Below are 19,363 nucleotides of genomic sequence, written 5' to 3' on the forward strand. Positions count from 1 at the left end.
GAGTTGAGGTCGAAGATCAGCCGTGACCTTATTGAATAGCGGAGCAGGCTCGAGGGGCCGCATGGCCGACTCCTGCTCCTAATTCTTATGTTCTTAGAACTGAAAAATGAGTCAAGCTTTGTTCGTTTGAGGTTCTGGAGTAGCTCTGACTTATTCAATTACTTATTCGTGGCAAGTTAGCCAGTTGGACTTGAACTGGGAGTTTACTTAACTTAGTTAGGCCCCAGCTGGAGTATTGTGTCCAATTCTGGGCACCGCACTTCAGGAAAGATGTCAAGGCCTTGGAGAGGGTGCAGAGGAGATTTACTAGAATGGTTCCAGGGATGAGGGGCTTCAGTTACGTGGATAGACTGGAGAAGCTGGGGTTGTTCCCCTTGGAGCAGAGAAGGTTAAGGGGAGATTTAATAGAGGTATTCAAAATCATGAATGGTTTTGATCGAGTAAATAAGGAGAAACTGTTTCCACTGGCAGGAGGGTCGGTAACCAGAGGACACAGATTTAAGATAATTGGCAAAAGAACCAGAGGGGAGGTGAGGAGAATTTTTTTACGCAGCGAGTTGTTGTGATCTGGAACGCGCTGCCTGAAAGGGCGGTGGAAGCAGATTCAACAGTGACTTTCAAAAGGGAATTGGATAAATACTTGAAAAGGAGAAATTTGCAGGGCTGTGGGGAAAGAGCAGGGGGGAGTGGGACTAATTGGAGAGCTCTTTCAAAGAGCCGGCACAGGCACGATGGGCCGAATGGCCTCTTTCTGTGGTGTACGCTTCTATGACTTTAGCAGTGAACAGGATGAGCCAGAGTTTGTGGTGGTTCTGAACGGATGGGACTAGGCTTGCTGATGCCGCCAGTACTTGGACCCTGGCCTCCTTCCTCTAATCTGAATCGTCTTTCGAGAACAGTTTCAAAATTAAAGCTTTTGATAAATTTCAAACCCAACCATCCAAGCGCTCCGATAAACATGGCGGCTACCATACGTCCCTTCGCAGTACGGTGGTTGTCATGGGTTTGTGTTGAGTCGTCATGGGAACTGGGCTGGGTGCTTTTTTTTTGGAGTGGGAGCGGGGAGGTAAAAGGAAAATGATGCAGAGAAAAGCTCCCTCTACTCTGGCCCAACAAGGCGCTAGAACCCAACCTCAGAATAGCCCTACTGCACTTTACTTTGACAGTTTCTATTTCCCACACCTGTCTCTAAGTCAGGCTTCGAAATTAAGTGTGAATTAGAGGCAGATTTGCACTGTAGACCCGTGCCCGCCTGAGGTTGATCAAGCTCATTTCTCATGGAACCCTTACAGCCAACAGAGGAGGTGTCCATATCATTGGCCTTTACTGGATTCAAGATGGGTGCTCAAGAACAAATGCCACTGTTAAGTAAGTCCCGTTCACCCATCACCCCCTGTGCTCACTGCCCCGTGTCCTAACTCACACCCAGTCCCGTTCACCCATCACCCCCTGTGCTCACTGCCCCGTGTCCTAACTCACACCCAGTCCCATTCACCCATCACCCCCTGTGCTCACTGCCCCGTGTCCTAACTCACACCCAGTCCCGTTCATCCATCACCCCCTGTGCTCACTGACCTACATTGGCTCCCGGTCCGGCAACGTCTCGTGTTAAAAATCCTCATCCTTGTTTTCAAATCCCTCCATGGCCTCCTCGCCCCTCCCTATCTCCGTAACCTCCTCCAGCCCTACAACCCTCCGAGATCTCTGCGCTCCTCCAATTCTGGCCTCTTGCGCATCCCCTTGATTTCCATCGCCCAACCATTGGCGGCCGTGCCTTCAGCTGCCTGGGCCCTGAGCTCTGGAATTCCCTCCCTAAACCTCTCCGCCTCTCTCTCCTCCTTTAAGACGTTCCTTAAAACCTACCTCTTCGACCAAGTTTTTGGTCACCTGCTCTAATATCTCTTTATGTGGCTCGGTGTCAAATTATGTTTGATAATCGCTCCTGTGAAGCGCCTTGGAATGTTTTACTACATTCAAAGCGCTATATAAATGCAGGTTGTTGTTTTGTGACTGTTAGGTGAGTATAGCTACACTTGGCACACTACCCAAAAGAAACCTTCTTCTCAAAACCTGCATCAAACACAGCATTTCTAGTTTCCAGCTTGTAGTCCCTGTATCTGGACCCCAACTCGCAAACTACATTAAAATGGGGACTTTTAGCAATTATGATGTAAAAAAAAGAAAAGACTTGCATTTCTATAGCGCCCTTTACGTCCCACAGCACTTTACAGCCAATGGAGTACTTTTTGAAGTGTGGTCACTGTTGTGATGTAGGAAACGCGGCAGCCAATTTGCGCACAGCAAGCTCCCACAAATAGCAATGTGATAATGACCAGATCATCTGTTTTTGTTATGTTGGTTGAGGGATAAATATTGGCCAGGACACCGGGGAGAACTCCTCTGCTCTCCTTCGAGATAGTGCCATGGGATCTTTTACATCCATCTCAGTTTAATGTCTCAGCCAAAAGGCGGCACCTCCAACAGTGCAGCACTCCCTCAGCCTAGATTTTTGTGCTCAAGTCTCTGGAGTGGGACTTAAACCCACAACCTTCTGACTCAGAGGTGAGGGTGCTGCCCACTGAGCCACGGCTGACGCTGTACAAAGGTTATCACCCCAGAGTACTAGCATGAAAGAAATAATCTCAGGAGCTGGTTACAGAAGTGGCCAATGATGGAGCCACTGGAGGTGAACTGGACTACCTCCCAACCATATCATCCCGGCTGGAATATTAAATGCAAATAGGGTAATGGCGGGCCTTAGCGTGACACTAGCAGACACTAGGGGCGGGATTTTCATTGGGCCGTGGAGGCGAGATTGGAGGCGTGCGGGGGGTTAAAATCCCTAAATCAGGGGTCCCAACCCCATCCCACACCCAAACCCGCCTCCATGCCAGTTTCAAAGGAGGCGGGTACCCGCCCCGCACTGGGACCCGCCTACCCGAGGCGGGAAGGGATTAGTGCCAATTAACTGCCTGTTAACAGGTAGTTAACAGGCAGTTTTTAGCCTAATCCCTAGTTTAAACCTTGAAGTGTGGGATTCCCGACGGCTCCAAACCACGCCAAGTTAGAGGAGGCGGGCCGTCGGGTTGAAGGACTTGGAGGGGTCGAGATGTCGGTGTTCAGGTGAGTGATGTGTGCATGAGTGCAAAGGTAAGTGTGTTTGGTGTGTCTAAAGTGATTAAAGAAGTTTTACATACCTTTTCTTACCTTTTCAGCCTTCCTTCCTTTAGGTCTCGGGAGTCCCTCATCTCACTGGCACAGAAAGCAGAATGGCTGCGAACTGTCAAAAGTGACAGCCTTCAGCTTTCTGTGCAGGAGAGATTTCTAACTGTGTCTGTGGAGATGGACTCAGGTTAGAAGTAAGACAGTCAGTGTTTGACAGCTTCAAACAGCTGTGAAATACTGATATTTCATCTGTCAAAACCTCTTGACAGATGAAATTTCAGTCTGTGACGTCACCTGTTGCCGGGTGTCCCTTAATTGGCCTGCTGAGCCCGCTGGGCGGGCTCAACAAGGTCAATCAAGTTAAAATCGCGTGGATTGGCCGCATCTCGATGGAGGCGGGACTACAACCCCGAAAGATGTAGTCCCGCCTCCAACCCGACTCCTGAATGACAATCCTGACCTAGATGTGGCAGCTTGACTTGCCCATGCTCGGGAGCCAAGCTATGAATCTTACAGCCAAATTAAGAGGGGGTTAAGATTCAGACGAAAAGGAGTGGGTGGGAAGGGGAGGTCCACCTTTCTAAGGAGGAGCTTTGTGTGTACCTCTGCAACGTACCTCTGCCTAGAAATTGGCCTGAGGCGCCCAAGCGGCGCAAAGTTCGCTTGTGCGCTGGAATTTGCGCCGCGATCGCCGCATTAGCGATCGCCGCAAATTCAGTTGAAGTGCCCCTAGAGGGAGACGGGGCGCGGCTTGAGGCGCTCCGCGTCTCTCTTAGGGCGCTGAAAGTGAATTTCGCAGCGCTACGTGCCGCAGCGCCACATGCTGCGGCACGGCACGCTGCGGTACTGCAGGCCTTCCTCCCATTGTTAAGGGGGAGGGGCCTGCAACAGCGCGATCCCCGATTGCGAGTGCCGGCAAAAGAGCCCGGCACCAAGGAGAAGTGCCGGGCTCTCGGGAAACAGCCGGCAATGCCGCGGGGGGTGGGGGGGGGACCAGGCGGCCGGGGACAGAGGTGCTGGCAGGCGGCCGCCGAAAAAGCGGCCGCCCCGCACCTCCACCTTAACTTGCGCCTCTGCCGGCGCAGCAAGGCCCCGTGAACCGGGCGCGGGTAGCGAACGGCGCTACAGCGGCGTTTGCTACCAAATATCGCGATCGGGCACGAATGGGGCACTGTGCACACCGATGACGTCATCGGTGGCGGCGCAGCGCAAAAGGCTAACGCCACCATTAACGCCCCTGCTGAATATCGCGGGAGGCGCAGCCAGTGGCGCTACAGCCACTGACTGTCTCTTTAGGCGCTAACAGGTGGCGCTACACACCCAATTTCTCCCCCCGATCTTCTTTTCTCAAACTGACCAACCCTAGCTTGTTTCATACACCTACAATGGTGTACACACAGCCAAATCATTTGTATTGGAATATTTCTGGCATGCAAAAAACAACTTATTAAAAAGATTCACCTTTAATTTTCAATCAATTATTCACCAGAATGATAGAAGGGCTAAAAGGTTTAAATTATGAGGACAGGTTACGTAGACTAGGCTGATACTCCCTCGAGTATAGAAGATTATGCGGTGATCTAATCGAGGAGTTGATAGGGTAGAAAGAGAAAAACTATTTCCTCTGGGGCGGGGGGGGGGGGGGCGGGGAGTCCAGAACAAGGGGGCATCACCTTAAAATTAGAGCCAGGCCGTTCAGGGGTGATGTCAGGAAGCACTTCTTCACACAAAGCGTAGCGGAAATCTGGAACTCTCTCCCCCAAAGAGCTGTAGAGGCTGAGGGTCAATTGAAAATTTCAAAACTGAGATTGATAGATTTTGTTAGGCAAGGGTATTAAGGGTTACGGAACCAAGGCGGGTGAGGTACAGATCAACCATGATCTAATTGAATGGCACAACAGGCTCAAGGGGCTGAATGGCCTCCTCCTCGTTCCGATAACCTTGAAGTGAGAGAGGTTTGGTCTCCTGGGTGAGAGACTAGGAAGCACGCTAATATTCTGAGAGTTTACTGAAGACAATGCAAAGGTTTATATGTACGAGTTAGAATGGCATGCCATAAGGAGTAGTGTAGGCTGTGTTCGGACAATCCATCCCAGCACGGTGCTAGAACAGAACCAGACATAAGAACATAAGAAATAGGAGCAGGAGTCGGTCATTCGCCTGCTCCGCCATTCAATAAGATCATGGCTGATCTTCTACCTCATCTCCACTTTCCTGCACTATCCCCATATCCCTTGATTCCCTTAATATTCAAAAATCTATCGATCTCTGTCTTGAATATACTCAATGACTGAGCCCCCACAGCCCTCTGGGGTAGAGAATTCCAAAGATTCACCACCCTCTGAGTGAAGAAATTTCTCCTCATCTCAGTCCTAAATGGCCAGCCCCTTATTCTGAGACTATGACCCCTGGTTCTAGACTCCCCAGCCCGGGGAAACATCCTCCCTGCATCTACCCTGTCAAGCCCTATAAGAATTTTATATGTTTCAATGAGATCACCTCTCATTCTTCTAAACTCTAGAGAATATAGGCCTAGTCTACTCAATCTATCCTCATAGGACAATCCCCCCATCCCAGGAATCAGTCTGGTGAACCTTTGTTGCACTCCCTCTATGGCAAGTATATTCTTCCTTAGGTAAGGAGACCAGAACTGTACACAATACTCCAGGTGTGGTCTCACCAGGGCCCTATATAATTGCAGTAAGACGTCTTTACTCTTATACTCCAATCTTTTTGTAATAAAGGCCAACATACCATTTGCTTTCCTAATTGCTTGCTGTACCTGCATGTTAACTTTCAGTGATTCGTGTACAAGGACACCCAGGTCCCTCTGAACACCAACATTTCCCAATCTCTCACCATTTAAAAAATACTCTGCTTTTCTATTTTTCCCACCAAAGTGGATAAATTCACATTTCTCCACATTATATTCCATTTGCCATGTTCTTGCCCACTCACTTAGCCTGTCTATATCCCCTTGAAGCCTCCTTGCATCCTCCTCACAACTTACATTCCCACCCAGCTTTGTATCATCAGCAAACTTGGATATATTACATTTGGTCCCCTCATCCAAATCATTGATGTAGATTGTGAATAGCTGAGGCCCAACACTGATCCTTGCGGTACGCCACTAGTTACAGCCTGCCACCCCGAAAATGACCCATTTATTCCTACTCTCTGTTTTCCGTCTGTTAACCAATCCTCAATCCATGCTAGTATATTACCCCCAATCCCATGAGCTCTAATTTTGTTTAATAACTTCTTGTGTGGTACCTTATCGAATGCCTTCTGAAAATCCAAATACACCACATCCACTGGTTCCCCCTTATCTATTCTGCTAGTTACAACCTCAAAAAACTCTAACAGATTCATCAAACACGATTTCCCTTTCGTAAATCCGTGGGGTTACATTTGCTACCTTCCAATCCACGGGAACCGTTCTAGAATCTATGGAATTTTGGAAAATGACAACCAATGCATCCACTATCTCTATAGCCACCTCTTTCAAAACCCTAGGATGTAGGCCATCAGGTCCAGGGGATTTATCGGCTTTCAGTCCCATTAATTTCTCCAGTCCTTTTTTTTTAGCTAATACTAATTTCTTTCAGTTCCTCATTCTCACTATACCCTTGGTTCTCCACTATTTCCGGGAATTTTTTTGCGTCTTCTTCCGTGAAGACAGACACAAAGGGCTGGATTTTCATTGAGGAGTTGGGTAGGAGGCGGGACTACAACTTTCAGGGTTGTAGTCCCGCCTCCATTGAGTTCTAGCCAACCCACGCGATTTTGACTTGATTGACCTTGTTGAGCCCGCCCAGCGGGCTCAGCAGGCCAATTAAGGGCCACCTGGCAACAGGTGACATCACAGATTGACATTTCATCTGTCAAGAGCTTTTGACAGATGAAATATCAGCGTTTCACAGCTGTTTGAAGCTGTCAAACACTGACAATCTGTACTCTAAGTTAATTCCTTCCTGTCAGGATGATTTAGAGATCTCCCCAGAACAGAAAGCTGAATGCTGCAACTTTTGACAGATCGCAGCCATTCTGCTTTCTGTGCCGGTGAGATAAGGGACTCCCGAGACCTGAAGGAAGGAAAGCTGTAAAGGTATGTAAATGTAAGCACAACTTCTTTAAACACTTTAAACACACCAAACACACTTACCTCTGCACTCATGCACCCATCACTCACCTGAACACCGGACATCTCGACCCCTCCAAGCCCTTCAGCCCGACGGCCCGCCTCGCTAACTTGGCGTGGTTTGGAGCCGTCGGGAATCCCACATTTCAACAATGAAAATAGGGATTAGGCTAAAAATTACCTGTTAACTACCTGTTAACAGGCAGTTAATTGGAACTAATCCCCTTCCCACCTCGGGGAGGTGGGTCCCAGCGCGGGTCGGGTACCCGCCTCCTTTGAAACTGGCATGGAGGCAGGTTGGGGGCGGGATGGGTTCGTGCCCCCCGATTTCGGGATTTTAACCCCCCACACGCCCCCAATCCTGCCTCCACGGCCCAATGAAAATCCTGCCCAAAGTATTTGTTCAATTTCTCTGCCATTTCCTTATTCCCCATTATAATTTCTCCTGTCTCAGCCTGTAAGGGACCCACATTTACTTTCGCTAATCTTTTCCTTTATACATACCTATAGAAGCTTTTAAAGTCTGTTTTTATGTCTCTCGCTAGTCTACTCTCATATTCTATTTTCCCTTTCTTCATCAATTTCTTGGTCCTCCTTTGCTGAATTCTAATATCCTCCCAATCCTCAGGCTCACTACTCTTTTTGGCAACATTATAAGCCTCTTCCTTTGATCTAATACTATCTTTAACTTCTCTTGTTAACCACGGTTGGACCACTTTTCCTGTGGGGCTTTTGTGCCTTAAAGGAATGTATATTTGTTGTAAATTATGTATTAATTCTTTAAATGCTAGCCATTGCTTGTCTATTGTCGTACCTTTTAATGTAGTTTCTCAATCGACCTTAGCCAATTCGTCCCTCATACCTACGTAGTTTGCTTTGTTTAGATTGAAGACCCTAGTTTCGGATTTAACTAAATCACTTTCAAACTCAATATAAAATTCTATCATATTATGGTCACTCTTCCCTAAAAGTCCCTTTACTACAAGGTTATTAATTAACCCTTTCTCATTGCACAACGCTAGATCTGAAATAGCCTGTTCCCTAGTTGGTTCCCCAACATACTGATCTAGAAAACTATCTTGCATACATTCCATGAATTTGTCCTCCACACTATTACTGCAAATTTGGTTTGCCCAGTCTATATGTAGATTAAAATCCCCATGATTACTGTATTACCCTTGTTACATGCGCCTCTAATTTCCTGATTTCTACTCTGCCCTATATTACAACTACTGTTTGGGGCCTATAAACAACTCCCACCAATGCTGTTTCTTAGCTCCACCCAAACTGATTCTATGTTTTGATTTTCGGAACTAAGATCCTTTCTCTCTACTGTCTTTATCCCATCCTTTAATATCGGGGCTACCCCTCCTCCTTTTCCAGTTTGCTTATTTCTTCTATAAGTTAAGTATCCTGGAATAATTAGTTCCCAACCTTGGCCACATTGCAACCATGTCTCCATAATGGCTATTAGATCAAACCTGTTCATTTCTATCTGCGCTATTAATTGATCTATTTTGTTGCGAATGTTTTGCGCATTTAGATATAATGCCTTTAGCTTTGACTTATTTCTATTTTCCTTGGTCACCTTAGTCACTGATGCCCTATTACCTTCGTTACTCTCTCTGTCCCGTCCTGACCCATTCTGCTTATTTATACACAAAACTCCACTGTGCTCTAGAGCCTTGACATTTCTCTCGCTGCATTTAAATTAACACTTTCCTGAATCCTCCCAGCCCCACCTTCATTAGTTTAAAGTCCTGTCTACTGCCCTAGTTATTCAGTTCCCCAGGACACTGGTCCCAGCCCGGTTTAAGTGGAGCCCGTCCCAATGGAACAGCTCCATCTTTCCCCAGTACTGGTGCCAGTGCCCCATGAACTGAAACCCCTTCCTCCCACACCACTCTTTGAGCCACGCATTTAAACCTCTAATCTGTTTGTCCCTATGCCAATTTGCGTGTGGCTCAGTTAACAATCCAAAGATTATTACCTTTGAGGTGCCGCTTTTTAATTTGGATCCTAGCTCCTCAAACTCTCTCAGCAGAATCTCATTCCTAGTTCTACCTATGTCGTTGGTTCCTATGTGGACTACGACAACTGGATCCTCCCCCTCCCACTCCAAGTTCTCCTCCAGCCGCATGGAGATTTTTTATCCCTGGCACTGGGCAGGCAACACAACCTTCGGAACTCTCGGTCATAGCTGCAGAGTATCTATCCCCCTGACTATACTGCCCCCTACCACAACTACATTCCCTTTCACTCCCCCCACTTGAATGGCCTCCTGCACCACGGTGCCATGGTCAGCTTGCTCATCCATCCTGCAGGCTTTTCCCTTATCTACACAGGCAGCAAAAACCTCATACCCGTTGGACAAGGGCAAAGGCTGAGGCTCCTTCAGCACTGCACCTGGGGTCCCCTTACCTGCCTGAGTTGCAGTCACACCCTCCTGTCCCTGACCACTAACCAGACCTGTACCACTACCTAACTTAAGGGGTGTGACTGCCTCCTGGGTCAAAGTGTCCAGGTAACTCTCCCCATCCCTGATGCCCCGCAATGTCTGCACCTCAGACTCCAGCTCAAAAACTCTGAGCTGAAGTTCCTCAAGATGCAGGCACTTACTGCAAACGTGGTTGTCTGGGATCACAATGCTCTCCACAAACTCCCACATGCTGCAGTTGCGGCACCACCTGCACTGCCATCCCTATATGACCTTGTTTTATTTAATTAAATTTAATTAAATTTGCAATTAGGTAACTTAATTTACAGTGTAGTTTCTTGACTACACACTTGATCCAGATTAAGTTATGGATACTGATATTAAATATCTACCCTGTAACACAAAGCACTACAAGTAGTGGGGGCAAAAAGCAGCAACTCCTTCCCCCTCTTCTCCGAATTCCCACACTTTCCAAATTCCCAAATAAAACACTCTGTTTAAGTACATGCCATTTTAATCCCGCTCTGTGCAGACACATCAGGGGACAGAGACAAATCTGAAAGTCGATTGAAAATTACCAGCAAATTTAGAAAATTGTTCAGGCATGTGACAGAGTTAGGCGTTGCTTTAGACGGGAACTACAGAGAAAGACCGTCTCAAAACTGTTAGAAAGAAATTCTTTTGGTGGATTTAGGCCAGCTTTGCTAAGCTTGCCTGAAGTTAGTTTGTAGAGGTATCACGTGCCAAGTGCTGGTGATACAAAGCTGGGTGGGAAAGTAAGCTGTGAGGAGGATGCAAAGAGACTTCAAAGGGATACAGACAGGTTAAGTGAGTGGACAAGAACAGGGCAGATGGAATATAACGTGGAGAAATGCAAAGTTACCCACTTTGGCAGGAAGAATAGAAAAGCTGAGTATTTTTTAAATGGTGAGAGATTGGGAAATGTTGGTGTTCAGAGGGACCTGGGTGTCCTTGTACACAAATCACTGAAAGTTAACATGCAGGTACAGCAAGCAATTAGGAAAGCAAATGGTATGTTGGCCTTTATTACAAGAGGATTTGAGTATAAGAGTAAAGACGTCTTATTGCAATTATGTAGGGCCCTGGTGAGACCACACCTGGAGTATTGTGGACAGTTTTGGTCTCCTTACCTAAGGAAGGATATACTTGCCATAGAGGGAGTGCAACGATGGTTCACCAGACTGCTTCCTGGGATGGGGGGATTGTCCTATGAGGAGAGATTGAGTAGACTAGGCCTATATTCTCTGGAGTTTAGAAGAATGAGAGGTGATCTCATTGAAACGTATAAAATTCTTACAGTGCTTGACAGGGTAGATGCAGGGAGGATGTTTCCCCTGGCTGGGGAGTCTAGAACCAGGGGTCATAGTCTCAGAATAAGGGGTTGGTCATTTAGGACTGAGATGAGGAGAAATTTCTTCACTCAGAGGGTGGTGAATCTTTGGAATTCTCTACCCCAGAGGGTTGTGGATGCTGAGTCTTTAAGTATATTCAAGGCTGAGATCGATAGATTTTTGGATATTAAGGGAATCAAGGGATATGGGGATCGGGCGGGAAAGTGGAGATGAGGTAGAAGATCAGCCATGATCTTATTGAATGGTGGAGCAAGCTCGAGGGGCCAAATGGCCGACTCCTGCTCCTAATTCTTATGTTCTTAAGTGTTTAGGAGACCAATGATGAATAACTCCTTCCTCTATTAAACAAACTTAAAACAGAAAAAGACAGCTAGATGCATAGAAAGAAAAGACAGATCAACAGATAGATAGATAGATAGACAGATAGATAGATAGACAGATGATAGATAGACAGATAGATAGATAGACAGATGATAGATAGATAGATAGATAGATAGATAATAGATAGATAGGTAGATAGAGAGATAGAGAGATAGATATATAGATAGATGATAGAGAGATAGATAGATAGATAGATGATAGATAGATAGATAGATAGATAGACAGATGATAGATAGATAGATAGACAGATAGATAGATAGATAGATAGATAGATAGACAGATGATAGATAGATAGATAGATAGATAGATAGACAGATGATAGATAGATAGACAGATAGATAGATAGATAGATAGATAGATAGATAGATAGATAGATTGAGATCTACCTTTATATGCTCTTGGACTGCGAGTATCCCCTTCCATGCCACGCTGTAGAACCAATCCTGGTCTGTCCCCTCCTAAAGTTGGCACAGACAGAATTGTTTTGAAGATTCTTGGGTGGCAACTGAGCACTGCGCTCCCAAAACTCCCCTGTCAGCTCGTAGCTTTTACAAAGAACATTATTTTTGTTAAAAAAGAATGGATTGTATATATATATAATAATCGTCATAATTAAAGCTCAGGCTTAGGTAAGTAACAAAAAAAGAAGCTACTCGTTATATTTAATTAAAAAAATATAAATAAGAGGCTTGGTTCATGCGGCAAAGAATAATGGGACATAAAATCCATTCGGAAGTGATATAGAGGTAATGGCATTGTACGTAGGCTCTCGACACAATCGTGCCTGTTAACAAGCTTTGCTGTGACTAAAATGAAGCTTTGCGTGGGGCCTAAAAGGTGGAGTAGATTCACTGTCAGATGGTGTAACATCAAGTTTAAGAGCAAGCCTCCCCCACCCACCCCCCGCCCGGAAATACTCCCGTTAAAAGCGGAACGCCCGCACCACTGCCTACCGCTGTCAGCCATTTCAAGTCCATGATTTTAACCCCGGGTGGATTCCCCCGCTCCGGCCTGAGTTAAAATCACAGTCAGGTCGCAATGATGTAATCGGGTCGTAACACGCGTTTGTAAAGAAGAACCCCCATTGGCTCGGGGCAGGTGTCCTCGCTGCCTGCTCAGGAAAGCGGGTTAAAATTGCAGATGTCGCGATCGTGGCGGCTTTCGGACCGGTGAGAGCCGAGGGCGATTTTAACTGCCCGCCCGCCGGGTTTCTGCTGAGCCAGTAGGGTTAAGATTGCCCGTGAGCCCAATCCATGTCCATGTATTATTATTCTATCCTGGAATTCCCTTCTATGCAAAACAAAAAAAAAACCTAATTTCCTACACCAAAAGGAGCAGTTTTGAGGAGCGTTTTCTAGACAAATCACTAAAAGTAGCAACGCAGGTTAATAAGGCCAATTAAAAAGTAAACCAAGTGACATGAATCAGTCATTCATGGAAGAAAGACTTATGGAATAATACTGAGCAGCCTGCGGGTGGCGCTGTCCAGGGAGAGTATAAATACTCGGGCACGGGCCCAGCTTGCGCAGGACATTCTTAACAGGAACTAGTGAAGGACACAACTAGACCTTCCATGTTGTAAAACAGTTGATTAAAGCTTTGTTTAACGCTTAGACCAAGTGCCTAGTAGTTTTCTTACGTCACCAAGCACTGGGGTTCATTTCTAGACGGATAGAATTGAAAAGCAGGGAAGTTATGTTAAACTTGTATCGAACCTTTGTTAGACCACAGTTGGAGTACCGTGCATAGTCCGGGTCTCCATATGAGAAAAAGGATATGGAGACACTGGAGAAAAGATTTACAAGGATGGCACCAGAATGGAGTGGTTATAACTATCAGGAAAGACTGAACAAGCTGGGACTCTTTTCTCTAGAAAAGGGCAGACTGAGTGGGGGGCCTGATAGCGGTCTTTAAGGTTTTGAAAGGGTGCGACAGGGTAGACGTAGATGTTGCGATCGTGGCGGCTTTCGGACAGGTGAGAGCCCGGGCGATTTTAACAAGCCGGGTTTCTGCTGAGCGAGTCGGGTTAAGCTATTTTAGACGGTCGTTTCTAAGAGGGAACAGTGCTGAAGAAAGGTACTGATTTCTCCCACTCTATGCCCGGTGAGACAGCCGAGATTTGCCCCCCTCATCTTCCAATGGGTGACCAGTACTCCGCTGAACCTTCAATTGTGTTTCTTTTCCGGAGAAGAGATTTTTTTTTTTGTTTCGATTTTTTTCCCCAAATAATGGCTCGGCCCTCTCCAGCGTTTACCATTTGATGGATTTAATTTTAAAATGTTACATATGAAAATGGAATGAAAAAAGCCATTGCTGCAACGCTGATGGTTCACTCTGGCAGTCCCTTTTCCCCAACTACCCATCCTTTCTTAATGTTAATGGTTTTACCGTGGTTACCCAGTCAAGACACCCACAACATGTATTTAGTCACTGTCTGTGGTTCGACGATTCTCTCTCTCTCCGTCCCAGGACAAGCAGAGGAATTAAAATCATAGAATCATACAGCACAGCGGGAGGCCATTTGGCCCATCGTGCCTGTGCCAGCTCTTTGAAAGAGCTCTCCAATTAGTCCCACTCCCCCCTGCTACTTCCCCACAGCCCTGCACATTTTTCCTTTTCAAGTATTTATCCAATTCTCCTTTTGAAAGTTACTATTGTATCTGCTCCCACCGCCCTTTCAGGCAGCGCATTCCAGATCACAACAACTCGCTGCGTAAAAACATTTCTTCTCATCTCCCCCTTTGGTTCTTCTGCCGATTACCTTAAATCTGTGTCCTCTGGTTACCGACCCTTCCGCCAATGGGAACAGTTTCTCTCTATCTACTCTGTCTAGACCCCTCATGATTTTGAACACCTCTATTAAATCTCCCCTTAACCTTCTCTGCTCTAAGGAGAACAATCCCAGCTTCTCCAGTCTCTCCACGTAACTGAAGTCCCTCATCCCTGAAACCATTGTTGTACGGAGCACTTAAATTCTCTACAGATTCCTAAATTCTCAGCTTGGGCACGGTGCCGATCTCTGGTACAACTCTGGGCACCTTCATCACTGAGGTCACAAAATCACACAGCACAGCACAGAGGGAGGCCATTCGGCCCATCGTGCCTGTGCCAGCTCTTTGAACGAGCTCTCCAATTAGTCCTGTAATAATAATAAATAACTTCCGGATGAAGTTATGTGCACATCACTTCCTGTGAACTGTGAACTCTGTGCATACATCACTTCCTGTGCATACGTCACTTCCTGTGTTTGGACTAGTATAAATACTGAACTGCTCAGTATGGTAAAAGGGCTTCTCCTAGAGGCATGGTGAAGACTGCTCTGGTATATAGTATAATTATAAGTTGCTTAAAGCTTACTTTAAAGTTCCTTGATGTGTGAGACTCCTTTTTACATCAAGTCCCACTCCCCCCTGCTCTTCCCCCACAGCCCTGCAAATTTCTCCTTTTCAAGTATTTATCCAATTCTCCTTTTGAAAGTTACAATTCAATCTGCTTGAACCACCCTTTCAGGCAGCACGTTCCAGATCACAGCAACAGGTAATGACCACAATATGAAAAGACCATCCAGTATTGTAGCAAGGAGTCATCTTCCACACTGGTCACTTCTGAAGAGACAGCAAGGTACATTTTTATAGGAATATAAGAATTAGGAGCAGGAGTCGGCCATTCGGCCCCTCGAGCCTGCTCCGCCATTCAATAAGATCATGGCTGATCTTTGACCCCACTTTCCCGCCCGATCCCCATATCCCTTGATTCCCCATGAGTCCAAAAATCTATCGATCTCAGCCTTGAATATATTCATCGACTGAGCCTCCACAGCCCTCTGGGTTAAAGAATTCCAAAGATTCACAATCCTCTAAGCGAAGAAATTTTTTGCTCATCTCAGTCCTAAATGGCCGACCCATTATCCTGAGGCTCTACAAGGTGCACTGCAGCAACTCGCCAAGGCTTCGTTGACAGAACCTCCCAAACCCGCGACCTCTTCCACCTAGAAGGACAAGGGCAGCAGGCACATGGGAACACCACCACCTCCAAGTTCCCCTCCAAGTCACACACCATCCTGACCTGGGAAGTATATTGGCCGATCCTTCATCGTCGCTGGGTCAAAATCCTGGAACTCCCTCCCTAACAGCACTGTGGGAGTACCTTCACCACACGGACTGCAGCGGTTCAAGAAGGCAGCTCACCACCACCTTCTCAGGGGCAATTAGGGATGGGCAATAAATGCCGGCCTTGACAGCGACGCCCACATCCCAGGAATGAATTTTAAAAAAGACCCTTAGTTCTAGACTCTCCAGCCAGGGGTAACTGCCTCTCAGCATTTACCCGGTCAAGCCCTCTAAGGATTTATATGTTTCAATGAGACCACCTCTCATTCTTCTAAACTCCAGAGAATATAGGCACATATCTTTGAAAAAATAAATTGTCAAATACCCAACTGCAACTCTGTATCTCTAAAAGCTACCAAACATCCAACTCTTTTCATAAAAAGGGTCAGCCATGGTGACTTAGTATTAAATTGAACCCCAAATGAATTCTCAAGAGCTTGACTAATTTTCTAAGCAGTTTACGCAGTTCTGGTTATTTACTCCTGAACTGAAGCCTGACCTGATATCCTCGCAGCAGACACGTTCACTCCAGTGCGGACAAGTTATCAAGAAAAAAAAAGGACCTGCATTTCAATAGCGCCTTTCACGACCTCAGGGCGTCTCAAAGCGCTTTACAGCCAATGAAGTACTTTTTGAAGTGTGGTCACTGTTGTAATGTAGGAAACACGGCAGCCAATTTGCGCACAGCAAGCTCCCACAAACAGCAATCTGATAATGACCAGAGAATCAGTTTTAGTGATGTTGGTTGAGGGATAAATATTGGGCAGGACACCGGGGAGAACTCCCCTGCTCTTCTTCGAAATAGTGCCATGGGATCTTTTATGCCTGACGTGAATCAGTCATTCATGAAAGAAAGACTTATGAAATAATACTGGGCGGCCTGCAGGTTGCGCTGTCTAGGGAGAGTATAAATACTCAGGCACGGGCCCAGCTTGCGCAGGACATTCTTAACAGGAACTAGTGAAGGACACAACTAGACCTCCATGTTGTAAAACAGTTGATTAAAGCTTTGTTTAACGCTTAGACCGAGTGCCTAGTAGTTTTCTTACGTCAATGCCCACCTGTGTGAGGAGACGGGGCCTCTGTTTAACGTCTCATCCAAAAGATGGCACCTCTGACAGTGTGGTGCTCCCTCAGTACTGGCACATAAGAACAGAAGAACATAAGAAATAGGAGCAGGAGTCGGCCATTCGGCCCTTCGAGCCTGCTCCGCCATTCAATGAGATCATGGCTGATCTTCTGCCTCAACTCCATTCACCGGCCCTATCGCCATATCCCTTGATGCCCTTACCAGTCAGAAATCTATCGACTTCTGTTTTGAATATACCCAATGACTAAGCCTCCACAGCCCTCTGGGGTAGAGAATTCCAAAGATTCACCACCCTCTGTGTGAAGAAATTTCTTCTCATCTCAGTCCTGAATGGCCTACCCTTTATCCTGAGGCTGTGGCCCCTGGTTCTAGACTCCCCAGCCAAGGGAAACATTCTCCCAGCATCCATCCTGTCAAGCCCTGTAATAATTTTGTATGCTTCAATGAGATCCCCTCTCATTCTTCTGAATTCAAGAGAATACAGGCCTAGTTTACTCAATCTCTTCTCATACGACAGTCCCACCATCCCAGGAATCAATCTGGTGAACCTTCATTGCACTCCCTCTATGGTAAATATATCCTTCCTTAGGTAAGGTATCCTTCCTTAGGCACTGCGAGTGTCAGGCTTGATTTTTGTGCTCTTGTCTCTTTTGAAAGTCACTATTGAATCTGCTTCCACCGCCCTTTCAGGCAGCGCATTCCAGATCACCTGGTAGGTGGGAGGCAGGCCAGGGGAGTCTTTGAGCAAGAAAGTAGATTGTCATGTGTCAAGTCTCACAGAAAGGTGAGCTGTCTACCTGGAGCTAAAGGAGTGCACAATGAGGAAAAATGAGAAGGTCTACTGAAGGGGGCAGGATAGGACCTTGTGGTGCTCGTCCATGAGGGGCAAACGGCATTGGGAGCAATAATACAGCGACTACAAGGCACATACATGAGGATTGCCTCAAGTTTCAAAAATAGGGGAGGCAAAATAGTGTTCATAGAATGATACAGCGCAGAAGGAGGCCATTCGGCCCATCGTGCCTGTGCCGGCTCTTTGAAAGAGCTCTCAATTAGTCCCACGCCCCCCTGCTCTTTCCCCGTAGCCCTACAAATATTTCCCCTTCGAGTATTTATCCAATTCCCCTTTTGAAAGTTACTATTGAATCTCAGTCAAACGGCCGTTTTTTCCCCCGTATTTTTATGTCTAGTAAACAAAAGTGTTTGAAGAAAATTTTACAAAACTACAATTTATTTAATACGGCTGTGATTTTTCTCCCGGGTTTCTGCTCGCGCCCATGTCCTGGATATTAGTCTTCAATTCCTGGAGACTCCCGGGCAATCCTGCAGGGTTAGTAAGCATTGTTCCCTCTAATTTTTTTTTTCTCGTGCGCGGTCCCTTTAAATTTGCTGTGCGGCCGCCCGTGCGCGGTGTCTGTTCCGGGTGAGCGGCCTGCGCGGGACCTCGCGATGGGTGCGTGGCCGCGTGCCTTTGGAGGAACATTGTTGGTAACCCTACCAGAGAGAGAGAGTGATTGTACGTGCGTGCATGGGATAGGGGAGGGGGTGGTGGGGGGAAGAGAAGAGTTAAATATTGTAGTATACTGTTAAGTACATCTGTGTTTTACGTCTTCAGAAGAATACACACCTCACCAAACTGGAGTCAGCAGAGAATGGGATCAGCCTTTCAGAACTTGCTATTCACTCCGGCGACATATACGGCACTCATTCATTCGCCATGACACTGTTTTTGCCTTTTGTTCAGTGTGATTCCTGGCCCAAGGCGCAGCAGACTAAACATTTCCACCAACCCACAGGGGAACGGTGAGCAACAGCGCCCCAGTGGGACGGTGTCGTGAATGAGGGTCAGGCGAGCCACACACAGACCCAAATTACAAGGTCCAGGGCGCGTGCGCGCGCGCGCACACACATCTACCTACTCCGCTTTCTCAAGCCGTTTTCAAATCAGTGCCGTAAGGTCGACTGTGGAAAAGCCATGTCTGACTACAGGTAAAAATGCAGGTGAACCATTGATTGCTGCAACAGACTCTCGTGCAGAAGGCTAGGAGGGGAAGGTAGAGGTGACAGAGGTCCCAATAAGCCAAGCAGCAGCAGGTAGGTAGAAAAATTCATAAGAAGCAGTGGCGTTTGGACTCCGATTGGCAACAGAAAAAAAGTAAATGGAATAAGCGAGAATAAATTTAAAGGTAAAACAAGCGCTGTCGACTAAAACCGCGCGCTTGTAAAGTGCAGACACCGGGCCAACAATCTTAGGACAAATCCGCTTACCTATCATGTGATTGGCCACGTGAACCTGGATGTCCCATTCACACTGAAAGATCATCTGACACTTGATGCACTGGTAGGTCTTCTTCTGCAATGAGAAAAGGGAGAGAAAATAGCAGAGATGCAAAAACTGATAAAAAAAAAGTTGCCCCCAAAAATGGAAGCCACGTAACTTTTTTAAAATCATTAAAAAAAATTTCAGCAGCTATTAGAAAACGATGGATTACAGAATCATAGAAATTTACGGCACAGAAGGAGGCCATTCGGCCCATCGTGTCCGTGCCGGCCGACAAAGAGCTCTCCAGCCTAATCCCGCTTTCCAGCTCTTGGTCCGTAGCCCTGGAGGTTACGGCACTTCAAGGGCATATCCAAGTACTTTTTGAATGTGATGAGGGTTTCTGC

The 19,363-nt window shown here is 46.6% G+C and overlaps 1 protein-coding gene across 6 annotated transcripts in view; it reads right to left on the minus strand.

The window, feature by feature from the left end:
- LOC147114515 (zinc finger protein 521-like) overlaps nucleotides 1-19,363 on the minus strand; it is a 740,808-nt gene that overhangs the window by 379,132 nt on the left and 342,313 nt on the right. For 4 of the 6 annotated variants that reach the window (XM_085992240.1, XM_085992239.1, XM_085992236.1 and 1 more), the window contains 2 exons: nucleotides 18,965-19,049; nucleotides 11,884-11,955 (listed from right to left, as the gene is read on the minus strand). In XM_085992240.1, coding sequence (XP_085848366.1) covers nucleotides 11,884-11,955; nucleotides 18,965-19,049 — 157 coding nt within the window. Of the gene's footprint in view, nucleotides 1-11,883; nucleotides 11,956-16,667; nucleotides 16,746-18,964; nucleotides 19,050-19,363 lie in introns of those variants that run through there. The other 2 variants (XM_085992241.1, XM_085992237.1) reach the window with 2 other exon arrangements.

The sequence above is a fragment of the Somniosus microcephalus genome, chromosome 7 (assembly GCF_052327205.1).
Source record: "Somniosus microcephalus isolate GS21.2 chromosome 7, FLI_Smic_1.0, whole genome shotgun sequence".
Taxonomy (NCBI): Eukaryota; Metazoa; Chordata; class Chondrichthyes; order Squaliformes; family Somniosidae; genus Somniosus; species Somniosus microcephalus.